This window comes from Hemicordylus capensis, chromosome 3 (genome assembly GCF_027244095.1).
Source record: "Hemicordylus capensis ecotype Gifberg chromosome 3, rHemCap1.1.pri, whole genome shotgun sequence".
In the NCBI taxonomy this organism is placed as follows: Eukaryota; Metazoa; Chordata; class Lepidosauria; order Squamata; family Cordylidae; genus Hemicordylus; species Hemicordylus capensis.
This window is the reverse complement of record NC_069659.1, coordinates 52,144,907-52,158,264: the sequence shown is the minus strand read 5'-3', so window position 1 is coordinate 52,158,264 and position 13,358 is coordinate 52,144,907. Positions and strand designations below refer to the sequence as shown.

At 42.5% G+C, this 13,358-nt stretch overlaps 1 protein-coding gene across 6 annotated transcripts in view; it reads right to left on the bottom strand.

Annotated features, from left to right (window-relative positions):
* Positions 1 to 948: 948 nt before the first annotated feature.
* ST3GAL6 (ST3 beta-galactoside alpha-2,3-sialyltransferase 6) overlaps positions 949 to 13,358 on the bottom strand; it is a 93,821-nt gene continuing 81,411 nt past the window's right edge. For all 6 annotated transcript variants that reach the window (XM_053309576.1, XM_053309574.1, XM_053309577.1 and 3 more), the window contains 2 exons: positions 7,244 to 7,396; positions 949 to 5,115 (listed from right to left, as the gene is read on the bottom strand). In XM_053309576.1, the coding sequence (XP_053165551.1) occupies positions 5,029 to 5,115; positions 7,244 to 7,396 (240 nt within the window). In that variant the 3' untranslated portion in view covers positions 949 to 5,028. The remainder of the gene's footprint in view (positions 5,116 to 7,243; positions 7,397 to 13,358) is intronic.

The following is a 13,358-nucleotide window of genomic DNA, read 5'->3' as shown; positions in this document are numbered from 1 at the left end:
AGGAAGGCAGCCTTTTTATTAAAGGTAAAGTGTACCATCAAGTTGATTTCAACTCCTAGCGACCATAGAGCCCTGTGGTTGTCTTTGGTAGAATACAGGAGGGGTTTATCATTGCCGCCTCCTGCACAGTGTGAGACGATGCCTTTCAGCATCTTCCTAGATTGCTGCTGCCTGATCTAGGTGTTTCCCATAGTCTGGGAAACATACCAGGGCTAACTAAAATATCACAAAACAGCAAGCAAGCCTTTTAGTTTCCAAACAAAAGATAAAACCCTGTATGCTTCGGAGTGTGTGTGGAGGGGCAATTCAGATGAATGCTCCCCTCAGGCAATTAAAGGACATATCGTGAGTGCATCAGGACATCCTCCAGTGATGTCACAATGGGCACGTTCTTAGCACATCCCCAATATTATCATGCATGCAGGTCAGTGTTCATCTGAACCAGATTGTTATTTTGAACAGATGGAATGACCACTGAGGGAGAGGTGGAATTAATGGCTGTTGAGAACTTGATTTATATGTACTTTATATTATTGCTAAAGTACCCCAAGATCATTCTTTTCTGCAATAGTTGAAGTCAGAGAGTGCTGGACATAGGTCCCTTTCTTTTGGAGAAAGGAAAGTGATACACTTGTGCTCTCTGGCCATTTTTACTATGCAAAAAAGTACCCTAAATTGTTGTGCTTGAAACATGCAAAACTGAAAAACTGCAATTGCTGTGACAACATTAAATCAGCATATTCATTCACCACTATTGTGAAAATCTCTCTCATTGCAAAGTAACTATGTGAAGCTTGCCTTATTTAGTGCTATGAAGGGAGGGGGGAAGTGTGATTAAAATTTCCTCATGTGTCTCATTGTGTATTTCAGTCATATTTGCAACACGTGTGCATCTCTATGCTATACTACAACCACAACTGATTGTATATAGGGATGGCAACAAATAAAATATTTTAATGCATTTATTATAGCAAAAATAAGTCTCTTTAAATTCACAACATTCAAAATCGATTTTAAACAAATAATAATGGCCAGGATTTGGGTCCACAGACATCAAAACAAGCTCAAAAGTCACAAACATTTTAATTTATCAAGATAGAAAAAATGTTTTTACAAACTCACACAATGTATAAAAATACTACATTTTCAATGTTAAGAAAATTAAGACAAGATAGGGGGAAAAGACAAGTATTTTACATATGTTATAATTGCACCCCTTTGTTTTCCCTCCCAAATAGGGCTAATACATTTCAGGTGATAATTATAAGGTCATGCACACTATCAAAAGCTGTGTTCTACGATTTGGTAGCTGTGTGTGCTCCCAATTTGGTTGTGGAAGCCAGATAGGAGGAAAACCTGGGTAGAAGTGACCTGGGTACTTTTTCCCCCCTACCTTGCTTCCACACAATCACTTCTACCCTGGTTTTCCTCTTACCTTGCACACAACCAAATATTGGAAGCACACACAGATCCCAAACCTGGGTAGAACACATTTTTTGACTGTTTGAATGACCTCTATGTCTCTGCTTGACATTAACAAATTCAACATTAGTACAGCAGGATCCTGGAAAGTTCAAGACTTTCATCAGAGCCATCATTCCCACCCCATATTTGACTATTTTCCTAACTTATCGAACCAATTTTAAAAACAAGAAACTACTTTCCAAAAAAAAAGACACTGCTTATCTCATTATCTCAAGACCCCAGCCTAGAACCTGGCAAAGTCAAAAGATGCTCTTCAGAAACCTGAATCAAAGCAAAACTAGACTTTTGGTGAAATACTGCTAGGTTGCACAATAGTTTGATGCTGCATTTAATCACTTAATCCAGGGATACCCAACCAACAGTACTCCAGTTATTGCTGAACTGCAACTCCCATCATCCATAGCCACAATAAATTGTAGCTGGGGGTGATGGGAGTAGTAGTTTTTCAACATCCGGAGTACCATCAGTTGGAAACCTCTGACAATCTATAATGCTCTAGGTGGCAAATGAAAGTAGTGGGGAGGGAGGCAGGGGAGGAGAGAAAGAAGGAAGTCTTCTGAAATGTCTTTATATCCAGAGGAATGAGAATACTGCAAAATTGCCTGGACACTGAATCTCTGCCTAAACTATACTATTGTGGGATTTATATAAGAATAAAGTAGAATTCAAAATAAATGGCCCAAAATAGACACCTAAAAGCTTACGGCACAACTGGTATACTTGTAGGACAAATCAAGGTAGCCGGTTAAACTGTCTTACGTGAATAGCAGATTTTACAATTCAAAAATGCAAAATTTAGATATCCAAATGTTGTGTGGAGTGCATACAAAGTATAAATGGTTGGACATTTATTATTTTTGCTCATTTTTTAATAAGTGGAAATGGCTACACCAGGTGCAAATCAATGGAAAGATAAATTGGGGTCATTTCCTTTCACAGATCTTTTTCCTTTGCTGTTTTTTTCTTTCAGGATGTCCCAGTGCCTACAGACATAATGATGTTAAATGATTTTTATATTGAGCAGAGAAATCAATACAGCAAGGCATGTATACCCACTTTGTCACATATGCCAACTCTCAGTTCCCACCCACTAAAACCTAAACTACCTTTACTATGTATGAAAATAAAAGCACAGGTGTGGGGGTAGGGAAGCCCCTTAAATATGATGCAGCAATTGCTAAGAAAAGAGTACATCATGGAAGAATATGAAGACAGACAACAGATCAGGAAGCCAACGCTTTTCAAAAGTGCTCTACCTAACTGGAAAATTGGTGTTATTAAAACGAAAGGCAAATAGATTCAGAGACACAGAAACATCTTCCTTGGAAGAAACATTGTGTTATTTGGCTTAGATAAATAGACCCTTCCTTTGGTGAAGAAGAGCATGCTAGTGGGTCCTGCAGAATAAGCCACATAGGTTTGGAAGCCGTATTCTTAGGGTGTGAGTTTTGCAATTTGGACCAATTCAGACATAATAGTTGGCACTTAAAAAATAATTAGGTTTTTGGGGAGAGTTGTGAAGTGATATTCACTTGACATTTCTGAATATGATCCCATAAGTCTCCTAGATTTCCATTGGGCCCTGCTCACTAATTTGCTCCTGAAAACTGTACATGGCTAATCAGTTCTAGGAAATGCTGGGTGGGCAGCTGTACCTTCAACAGCAGTCCAACATACTGTAACCAAGCAGATTAACCTTTTGCCATGGCTTTATCTCCATGTCAGATGTTCACCAGCTAATTTTGGGTGTGTATTCTAGATATTTTAAGGATACAGAACGCAAATAAGGGAAGAAATGGAGATGTGAGCTACAAGGTATTGCCGACATTTTTTGGTGGGGGGCAGGTTTCTTTGACCTTTAACAGCTGCAAACAGGAAGAAATCAATAGGTAGTTTTAGCTTTCTGCTCCTTTAACAAATGTTATCAGAGTCAAATTCAGAAGTTAAAGCTTCCTCTGTGCAGTTTTGCCTGCCCTAGCATACCACACAACAGGCAAAACTCACAACAGAGTAACAAAGTGAGGGACCTGAATGAACAGACAGCTGAAGATGTACAGGAGAGGAGGGCCAAATGTCAGTTCCTCTGCTTTCAAGTTGTAAAACAAACATTTGTTAAACACGTATAATATTGATTTTGTTCATTGACTTGGAACTTGGTGAAATTTCCAAGCAGATCTTGGACAGAGATAATACAACAAATAACTGTGCATTATTTAAGCAACATATCAGCTGCTACACTTCCTTTCCTTTACAGAACGATAAAATCCTCAGCCATATGCCTGAAAAACTAATAGAATGGGAAAGTGGAAAGGGAGAAGAGGGGTGATATGTATTTGCACAATGCCTCAGCATTTCTTAGCTTACCGTTTACATGCAATATCATAACAGCAATGATCTTGGGTTTTCATGATTCGACAGAATTTTGAGGTGCTAGCAGTTTGGAATACATGTCAAGTGTGCCAGTGTCCTCCAGGTTGTGCTCCAAGCATCCACCCCAGTGTCTTGGAGAAATCTGAATTAACTCAGCTCATATGGAAACACAGCAGTACTGTTCTGAGATGCAGGAGTTTCAGAGTGATCCCACACTATGATATCCCAGAAGCTCAGCTGCTTTGGATTCAGCTAGAATGCCATTATATAAGGAGACTTAACTTCCTCTAACATGTACTTTTAACACTGCCAATGACAAGACTCATGTTGCCAGGATCAGACTACCCACCATTAAATATAAAGCAAACAAATGCTGTAAGTGAACAGTTATCTGTACAATTTCTATCACACCTGTCTCCCCTTAACCAATGCTTACATTGCCTTAGTTGATGTTTGCAGCTTTACTCTAATCTGGAGAATGATTTTCTTCACAAAACATCAAGGAATTTAACAAAGATTTGCCTCATTAATGGACTCCAAGACACCTCCCCCCCATTAACCCCTCTCTTTTCATCCATGTTCAGATCTTTACAGAGGGACCCTCCTTACTTAGTCCTTAACAGAGGGACCCTCTCCCCAAACCGCCAAAATCTAGATCACTGAAGATTTAGGTCAGAGATGGCCAACCTGAGAGTCTCCAGCTGTTACTGGACTACAGCTCCCATCATCTCCATCCAAAATTTATTGAGGATGGGGATGGTGGGGGGCATAGTCCAAAAACAGCTGGCCACCCCTGGTCTAGGCATGAAGTGATCACCTGAAAGGCAGAGGGGAGTTAGGAGACAAAAAAGAACCAACTAACAGACACAGAGTTTTCTTTTTAAATAAATTGAGGTACACATCTTTGAAATGGTTGCAGAAGTTTGCATTTCTTTCATCCTCAAATAAATTCACAAGTGTCAATTAACTGTGGTGGTTGTTTGCTGATCAAATATTAACAGTCAAGAGGTATTCCTCTGCTTTTGCTGTACTTAGGGGACATGCATAGCATGGCTTCCATATGATTCTTCTTAAATAACTTGGCAAATGGCTAAAAAAATAAAAAGAGTCCAAATAAAAAAAAGTCATCCTCAAAAATCAATCCATTTGAAAATAGTGATTGTTCTTCCATTGTTATTCTTCTGTCAAATTGACCACAATATTGCGGTCCATGAGTTCCTTCAAAAACTTTTGCTCAGCAGCAATGTCATGGTATCCATTCTGTGCAGAACAACAAACACGCATTCAGAATTTAATGATCAAGGAAAAGAGCAAAGATGGTATTTATTTTCTAATCCTGAGGCACAATCCCCAGAAAACTAAGCAACCCCACTAAAATCAATGGGACCTGAACTCTAAACTTAAACACTAATTTTTCCAAAAGCACATCAAAACTCCTCTGGGCTGTCCATGACTTAACATTCTGCAGAGTGTCACCCACTTCATTCAGGTTAATTCACAGTTCAAGGGTGAGTCTCTTCTGCCACCATGTTTCTGCTAGACTTATAGGATTAAAACAAGGAAATTAAGAGGAACATAGCAACATAGGCAGCTGCCATATACTGAGTCAGACCCTTGGTCTATCTAGCTCAGTATTGTCTTCACAGACTGGCAGCAGCTTCTCCAAGGTTGCTGGCAGGAATCTCTCTCAGCCCTATCTTGGAGAGGCCAGGAAGGGAACTTGGAACCCTTAGACTATTTAATTGGTGATGTGTTCCATGAATGGTGCTGCAGAAGCAGTACAAGGTGGTCCCTATCTGAGGGAATGATTTGTGGACCCCCTTGAGTGAATAAACAAGCAAACATGTAGTATGATTGTATCACGTATGCAATTTGTTCCTAGTTAACCCTTCAGTTGTAGACTCTTTTGTAATCTTGCAGGACACAAGGGCAACGAAGAGCAAGCTGAGTGCACAACTCTCTGATCATGATATGGGGAATGATTCCATGAGCCCCTTTGTGTAGTGTGCATATATACTAGGGCTCTTTTTTTCCTTTCTGAAGAGCTAGCTCAAGTGCAGCATCAAAATAACTAGTGCAGTGCCCAAGAAACGAAGCTATTAATATGGAAGCTCCCAATTCAAATCTTGTCTGGGAACCATCCCCTCTGTCTCAGTCCCCTGCCCATCTGCAATCTGGGGATATGAATGTTGACTACCTTATATGGTCATTGTGAAGTTAATGGATGTTTCGAACACTCTAATGAAGGACATCTTAGCACATAACAAACCTTGGGGCGATTCTCACGATCAACAAAAATTGGGCTAGCAGAGGCTAGCCCGATTTTTGTTGACCGTAAGAACCACCGGGCTGGCAGCCGAGCCCGGTAGTTCTAGAGCGGGTAACCCGCTCGAGAACCCCTGCTAAAAAGCAGGTCTGCCTCCCAGCTCCGGGGGTCTCCCCAGTATGCCCTGCGCGCTCGCACAGGGCATACTGGGGCTTGCGGGGGCCGCGTGGCCCCCGCTCCCCCCACCCCCCGCCAGCTCCGCCAGGGAGCCGGCAACCGTGTGGGCGGCTGATCCAACCACCCAGGGCTCCCTGCCCGCTCATCTGCGGGGAGAGCAGGCTTAGCCCACTCTCCCCGCAGTTGTTACAAAAGCGGGTCTCACGGATCGTGAGACCCGCCTCCTTATGTTCTTCATACTGGTGTCCTGAAGACCATTTCACACATTACACAGAGGCAAAGCCAGATTTGCTACTGAATGTACACTCAACCGGCAGCTGCACCCAATCACTGCTTCCTGAGCCATATATCTAGAATTTTAAAAGTTGGAAGGATCTTGGAAGTCTTCTCGTCCAATCCCCTGTTGAATGAGGAAACTGCTACAGCACTCTTGACAGATGGCTATGACTATCCAGCCTCGGTTTGAAATCTTGTAGAGAAGGATAGCTCACAATTAGGGAATTCTTCCTGATGTCTAGCCTAAATCTCCTTCCTTGTAATTTCAAACCACTGGTTCTATTTCTGTCCTCAGGAGAAACACAGAGTAAATAAGCTCCTTTTTCTATGTGACAGCCCTTCAAATATTTGATAGAATTTCTGTATGACGCATGTTTGCAAACACCTGTTTGTTGCACTCACATTGAACAATACTGGGTGTACACCTGAAAACCTTGATGTACCTTGTAAAACCTTGATGTACCTTGAAAAATGTAATGTGTGAACTGGTCCTGAGGAGAGAATAAAGCCACTTACTTGAGGCCAAGTAGTGCAGTTGAGGTGGTAAGCAATAAAAGATCCCCAAATCGGGCTCGTAGCTTAAAGCCCACTTTAACTCCCCGCCCGCAACCTCCTAGAAAACACACACTTTCTCATAGCCATTTCTTATTGCAAAATGTAGCACATTACCTGAATCATCAAAGACATGGTGTCATTGCCATAATAGTGCAAAGAACTGTTTCGGTCACTGAAGTTGTACTTGAAGCCTGCCAAGTGAACGTCACTGCATATGTTAAATGCAAAGGCAATCGCAATTAACCCAGTTGTGGGATGTTTGGGTTTCTTAAAAAGGAAAAGGAAAAGAGAAAAAGACAAGCACAATTTTTTTAAAAAACCAACCAGAAAATAAGAGCTTTTGATTTGCAAACACATCCACACAGGTGAAACCATGTTTTATCAAATATATACTTTAAAACAAACCAGAAACTTGGTTACACAGTAAACTATGGACCAGGTCTCACGATCCTTGAGACATGGTTTTGGGAAGTGCGTGGGCAGGGAGCCCTGGGCGGCCGGATCGGCCGCCTCCATGATGGCCGGCTCTGAGATGGAGCCAGCGGGGGCTGGGGAGCTCGGGGGCCGTGCGGACCCCGGAAGCCCCAGTATGCCCTGCGCGAGCGCACAGGGCATACTGGGGAGACCCCTGAGCCGGGAGGCTGCTTTTAAGCCTCCGGGCCGGGGGTCTACTTGCGAATAGCCGTGGCGCGGAGCCGCACCGTGGCTACTCACGAGCAGATAGCCCAGGTTTGCAGAGCGCTCGCTCCGCAAACCCGGGCTAAGGGGTGGACTACAGGAGCAGGTTAACCACTCCAGAACCACCGGGCTCGGCTGCGAGCCCGGTGGTTCTTACGATCACAAAAATCGGGCTAGGATTTTCCTAGTCGCGTGCCACATACGTCATTGTGACGTATGCGGCGCGCGTGCCGGTGGCGGCAACGGGCGTATGCGTGGTGCCAGCTTTTTCTACTTATAAACTTGGAAGACAACGACGGGGGCAGGGGCGGCAGGGAGGAACAGCACCGGAGGAAGAAGAGCGGCAGAGGGGGGGTAAGTACTACCCCCCGCCCTTAAATACACACTCCCCGAGTGCCGGACCACACCTCCGTGGTTCCATGCACATCCCTAGTTAGCAGGAAGCTGAAGCCAATCCCAGCTCTCAGGAATGTGTGCCAGAATGACAAATGGAGCCCTTTCTCACAATCAGTGAGAAAGCGCTTGAAGGGACAAGGGGAGGAAGCCTTGCAAAGCTTATCTTCCCCACAGGCAATCCCCTGGTCTTTCCTGGATGGGCAGATTGCCCGCCCAGACAATTGCCAACTGCCCCTGGCAGCGTGGAGGGTCGGGGGCCATGACATGTCGCCCTGGAACTCTCATAATGCACTTCACAAGTGCACAGTGCATTATGGGGGATTCCCTCAGTGATGGGCAGTTGCCTGATGGTGTTGCAGCATCAGCTGAAAGCAGCCAATGCTGCCACAGAATTAACAAAACAGGGCAAAGGGAGCACTTGCTCCCTTAACCTTTAAGCGGGTGGCTACCTAGGTGAGTTTGCCGTTGAGGCACCACTGGATTGGGAGCGATCCCGGTGTTTCTTATGCATGGGCAAGACCAGGCTTGGCTTCCTTAGCTCAGTTTTGTCTGCGGATGAGAACAGCCTCATTGTTTTATAGCTGCTTCCCTCATAAACACAAAGCAATCTTATGTTTAACTAAGCTTTATTCAGGAAAAGTCCATTTTTCTCTTTTTCCTTCCCTTCCCTCTTCTTTCTGAGTCCACCCCCCACACTCTCTACAGGATCCTCCACAGGGACAAACTTCTAATTAACAAAACATGAAGGATTGCTAGATAGAATACAACATGTATGCATTTGCAAAATCTCTTATGCTGTATTCACACTTCATATTGCAGGTGTATGTGTACATATAAAAATGAAATGCGTGACCCAGCCCTGAAATTATGCCTGAGCAGAGCCTTGAAAGTGTAGGTTCTAGCTTAAACCTATGCTTTTCAGTAGGGATGGGATGTCAATTCAAAACAGGGGTGTTCAGATTAGTGGCCCCAGTTCAAAGCAGGCATAGTCCCCCTCAACCAGGCCCACCTCCAACTGGGGCTTGTACCCCATTCCTGCACATCACCTTCCCCAAGGTAAGAACTTTTTCCCTTAACAAAGGGAAAGAGGTGCAGCAGGCATAGAAGAGCTCCGGTAAGCAAAGGAGAAGCAAAGGCCTCTCTTCTAGTGGCAAATGACGCTCTTAGAATTGTTTTCACCCAGATTCATAAGGTTTGACTGCCAGCTTGCATGGTGCCTAGGAGGTCTCCTTTCCTTCAAAACCCTTCTCAAATGCAGTTTCTGCATGAAATGTTTGGCAAGACCTCCTAGCCTCTATACCTGATTATAACCAAGTCTAAGTACATGTAACAGAAATAATCACATATTCTTCCCTTGCTTCCTCCATCTCCTCTTCCCTTGCTGTCTTCTCATATATGTTTCCGTACAAAATACAAAGTACTGTTTATTACCTATAAAGCCCTTAATGACTTAGGTCCAGGGAGAAGCAAAGAGAGCCCCTTCTCTGTCATGAACCCTGTTGCCTATTAAGATAATCTAGAGAGGTCTGGTTATGGTTGCCGCCAACCTGTTTGGTGGCAACTTGGGACTGAGCCTTTTCTGTGGCCCAGGGCTTTGGAACCCACTCCCTGCTGAAATAAGAGCATCTCCTTCTGTTTGTTTTTAGGAGGACCCTGAAGACGTACTTGCTTCCCCAGGCTTTTAACTGAAATCTAAATTTTTACATTTTAATGTGTTTTTATCTATTATGATTTTTATCTTTTTATTATTTTAAGATGTTTTATATTATATTTTGTTTTAATGCTGTACACTGCCTAGAGATTTTGATGTTAGGCAGTATAGAAATTCAATAAAATAATAAATAAATAAATAAATAAATATCACATTTTAGATCACAAAGAAACTTATGATGTAAGCTTCTGACCTTACATCATAAAACACCACACACACTGATGGCACTATATAAATTAAACCACTACAAATGGACTCAGTTTCTGAAAGTACAACAGAAAAGCAAGGTCTTAACTAGTTTCTGAAAGGATGATAGAAGCCCTGTTCAGGTGTTATAAAAAGCAGGGGTGCTGTACAGCATCCCCAAAAGCACATTCTGAAGCTCAATCCCTGTGCCAACATGCTCAGAAGCTGTGCCTTCTCCTGCTGTCCATGGTTACAGCACTGGTCTGCAGAGACAGAGTTTCTCTGCAGAGGCAGATCTGACGAGTACCGCATTTGTCTCTGCAAACAAACACTGTAGCCCTGAACCATGGGATGGAGTTTTAGAGTGCAGGGGTGGAGCTTTAGAGCACATTCTCTGGGATGCTGTAGGCAAGCACAGCATCTCTACTTTTTAATCATACTGAACAGTGCTAGTGAGGAAGCCTCCTGCAGAGGGCCATTCCAAAGTTTGAATCTCTTCTTCAGGTGGTTTGCCTTTCTCTCAGAAGCCAAAAGAATCTCCTGCCCCAGATACACAGGTAGATTAAAAGACATGAATAATGGTGGTGGTGGGTGGGGGACCCACAGCCAGCACTGCAAAAACTAATTAAGATGAAAAATAAAGTGTGCCAAGCCAGAGATATCAAGGTCAAATGCAAAAATGAGATGCCCTGTTCTGCTGTGGATCCTGGCAGAAATTTCCTGGGCTGTCAGTTACTTTTTATTACACAATCTGGAACATATCAAATTTTAAAATTAAAATTAAAGAAAAGAGGGGCAGGAGAACAAAGGCCAGTGCAACACAGGCATCATCTTCTCCTCACTCCACTTCAGCAAGCAGTTTGTTTGATTTCCACAACTAAAATTGCTAAATGGAATCCAGGTAGGAGTGAGCATGTTTGTTATTTGTTAAATGGAAACATTGCTGTAGTGTAGAGTCAACATTAATTTGCTGAATCCTGTAATGTAGAGTTATGTTGTCACATTCCTGGAATCTTTTTAATGCATAGACCATGAGTAGTCTGTTGCTCAGAGTTCTCTCTCAGCACATGCTACTACCTTGTTTTCAAAAGGCACAGTGACTGGCCTTTTCCCACTGGGTTCCCTGTTAAGAAACTGTATGCTGAGTACTTTCCTTTTTCTTATCAGGGCAGCAGGCAAAACTGAGTAACACAAATCACTAATCACACTTGAAAAGTAAAATTACCAAGCTACTCTGGAGATGAGATGAGACCCACACCATTATAACAGCAGACACATTTATTTTTAGGGGTGGATTTCCAGACAGGCAGCACATCCTTTCCATGCTCATTTTCCATATTGAAGATCCCCCTTGGCCTTTTTGGGAGGACACAAATCTCACTCAGGTATGCCAAATTTCCAGATGGCAGCAACTTGTCCTACCTACACTTGTGCAGTTTGTTCCTCAGAGAGGGCCATCAGGACATGTCCTTTGAGAGCTTCAGAAGGATAGCTAGATTTTCCTGTTTTGCCAAGTTTTGGCAGAGGAGACACAGAAACATAAACAGCCATGCCCTTAGGTCCAGAGCTATCCTTAGGGCAGGGCAAGCAGGGCGACTGTGTGGGCCCCGCTCTTGTTGCTGCCATTAAAATTAACTGGAAATAACCAACACTGGCTGATTTGCCCAAGGGCCCACACCCTGCCAGGGCTCTCTGAGGACACCCCTGCTTAGGTCACAACCTCCCATTTAAGTTTACTCCCATCCCCAACACTGATCAATCAAGGGAGGGGGGGAATAGTTTATCTATGGATTCAAGCTTACAGACTTTTTTGGTTTTTTAAACTGCCAATAGTCCCAATAGATGTTGAGCACTTGCAGAAGATTTGTTCAAATTACTCTTAGGGTTTGGTTAACTTTAATAGGTGGGACTGTGAGCGAAGGCCACAGTTCTTTATTTAAGGGTTCTGTTGCTTCTAGTGTGTTACTGTGATCAGAAATAAAAATATTAAAAGTAGCTTTTCCTTCTAACAAGGAGTGGTAACATTAAATCGTAAGTTATTTATTTATTTCAGCATCATGTATCCTGTCTTTCTTTAAAAATATTCAAGGCCGGAAACTCACAGAAATTAAAGCAGTATAACTGATATTATCAACTTAAAGTTACGTTTAATCAGAATTTTAAAAAAACTGATCTGGTCAGTTATACTTCCTGCTGCATATCAAAGAAGTACATACTATAAATGCTTTAATACTATGAGCATTTAACTAAGTCCCATTGAAATTAAAGGGAGTTGTTAGTCATGTCTCATTTATTTCAACTGTGCTCAGGATTCATGACCAACTGAATCCTGCCTCTGTCCTCTTCTCTATTATTTGCTTTGAGTTTCCATGTTTTGCTTACGATGTGTGTGTTAAAAACGGATGTAAATTTAATCAACCCATCATTTAACCAATTAATCAAAAGCCAGGCAACAAGTAAATGAATAACCCTCATACCAATAGTAATTTGGTAAACAACTATTCTAGATCAACCATGTATTCTTAAATCAAAGCTGTAGACTTTGGGCTCTTCCAGCAACAACAAACAGCACTGTGAAAAGAGCTTGCATCAAGTAAGCTGAAGGCAAGAGCTTATTCAGCATCCACACACTCTTGCAAGATTCCCATTGTCTTTTCCAGCACAGTCTCATATGGTCATTAATGACCTTGCACAATTTCTGCAGTACCATCTGCTGGCCAGCTATTGCTTTCAGTGATTATCCCACCACTTTCCTGACAAACAGGGGAAAGGGTGGGTGAATCACATAAAGCAAGGGCTGGTCAGCAGGAGGAACTATGGAAATCACACAAGGTTCGTCATTCTGGTCCTAAGACCTGCATGTGAGATTGCATGGGGCATAACAACAGGAGTCTGTGAAAATGTGTGGAGGAATAAGCTTTTGCCATCAACTGACTGGCAAGCTCTTTTCAAAGCACTACATATTGTTGTATGGAAGAGGCCACTGTGAGGGTCATTCCAAAGGTAGACCAAGGCCTTTAAAATGTGATTGCAGGATAACTTGAAAGATTCAGAGGTTACATAACAATGGGAGATTATAAAATAAGATTAATGTATAAAGATTGGAGAAGTTCCTTTATTGGTTAATATTGTGTCTTTATGGGAGGACAGTCTGTGATTAAAAAAAACACCCAGAACTTACTTTTAGCAATATTTCAGGCTTGTAAATAGTTGCTCATTTGGTTGCCTGAATATGATTAAGATTAGTCTTTATTCATT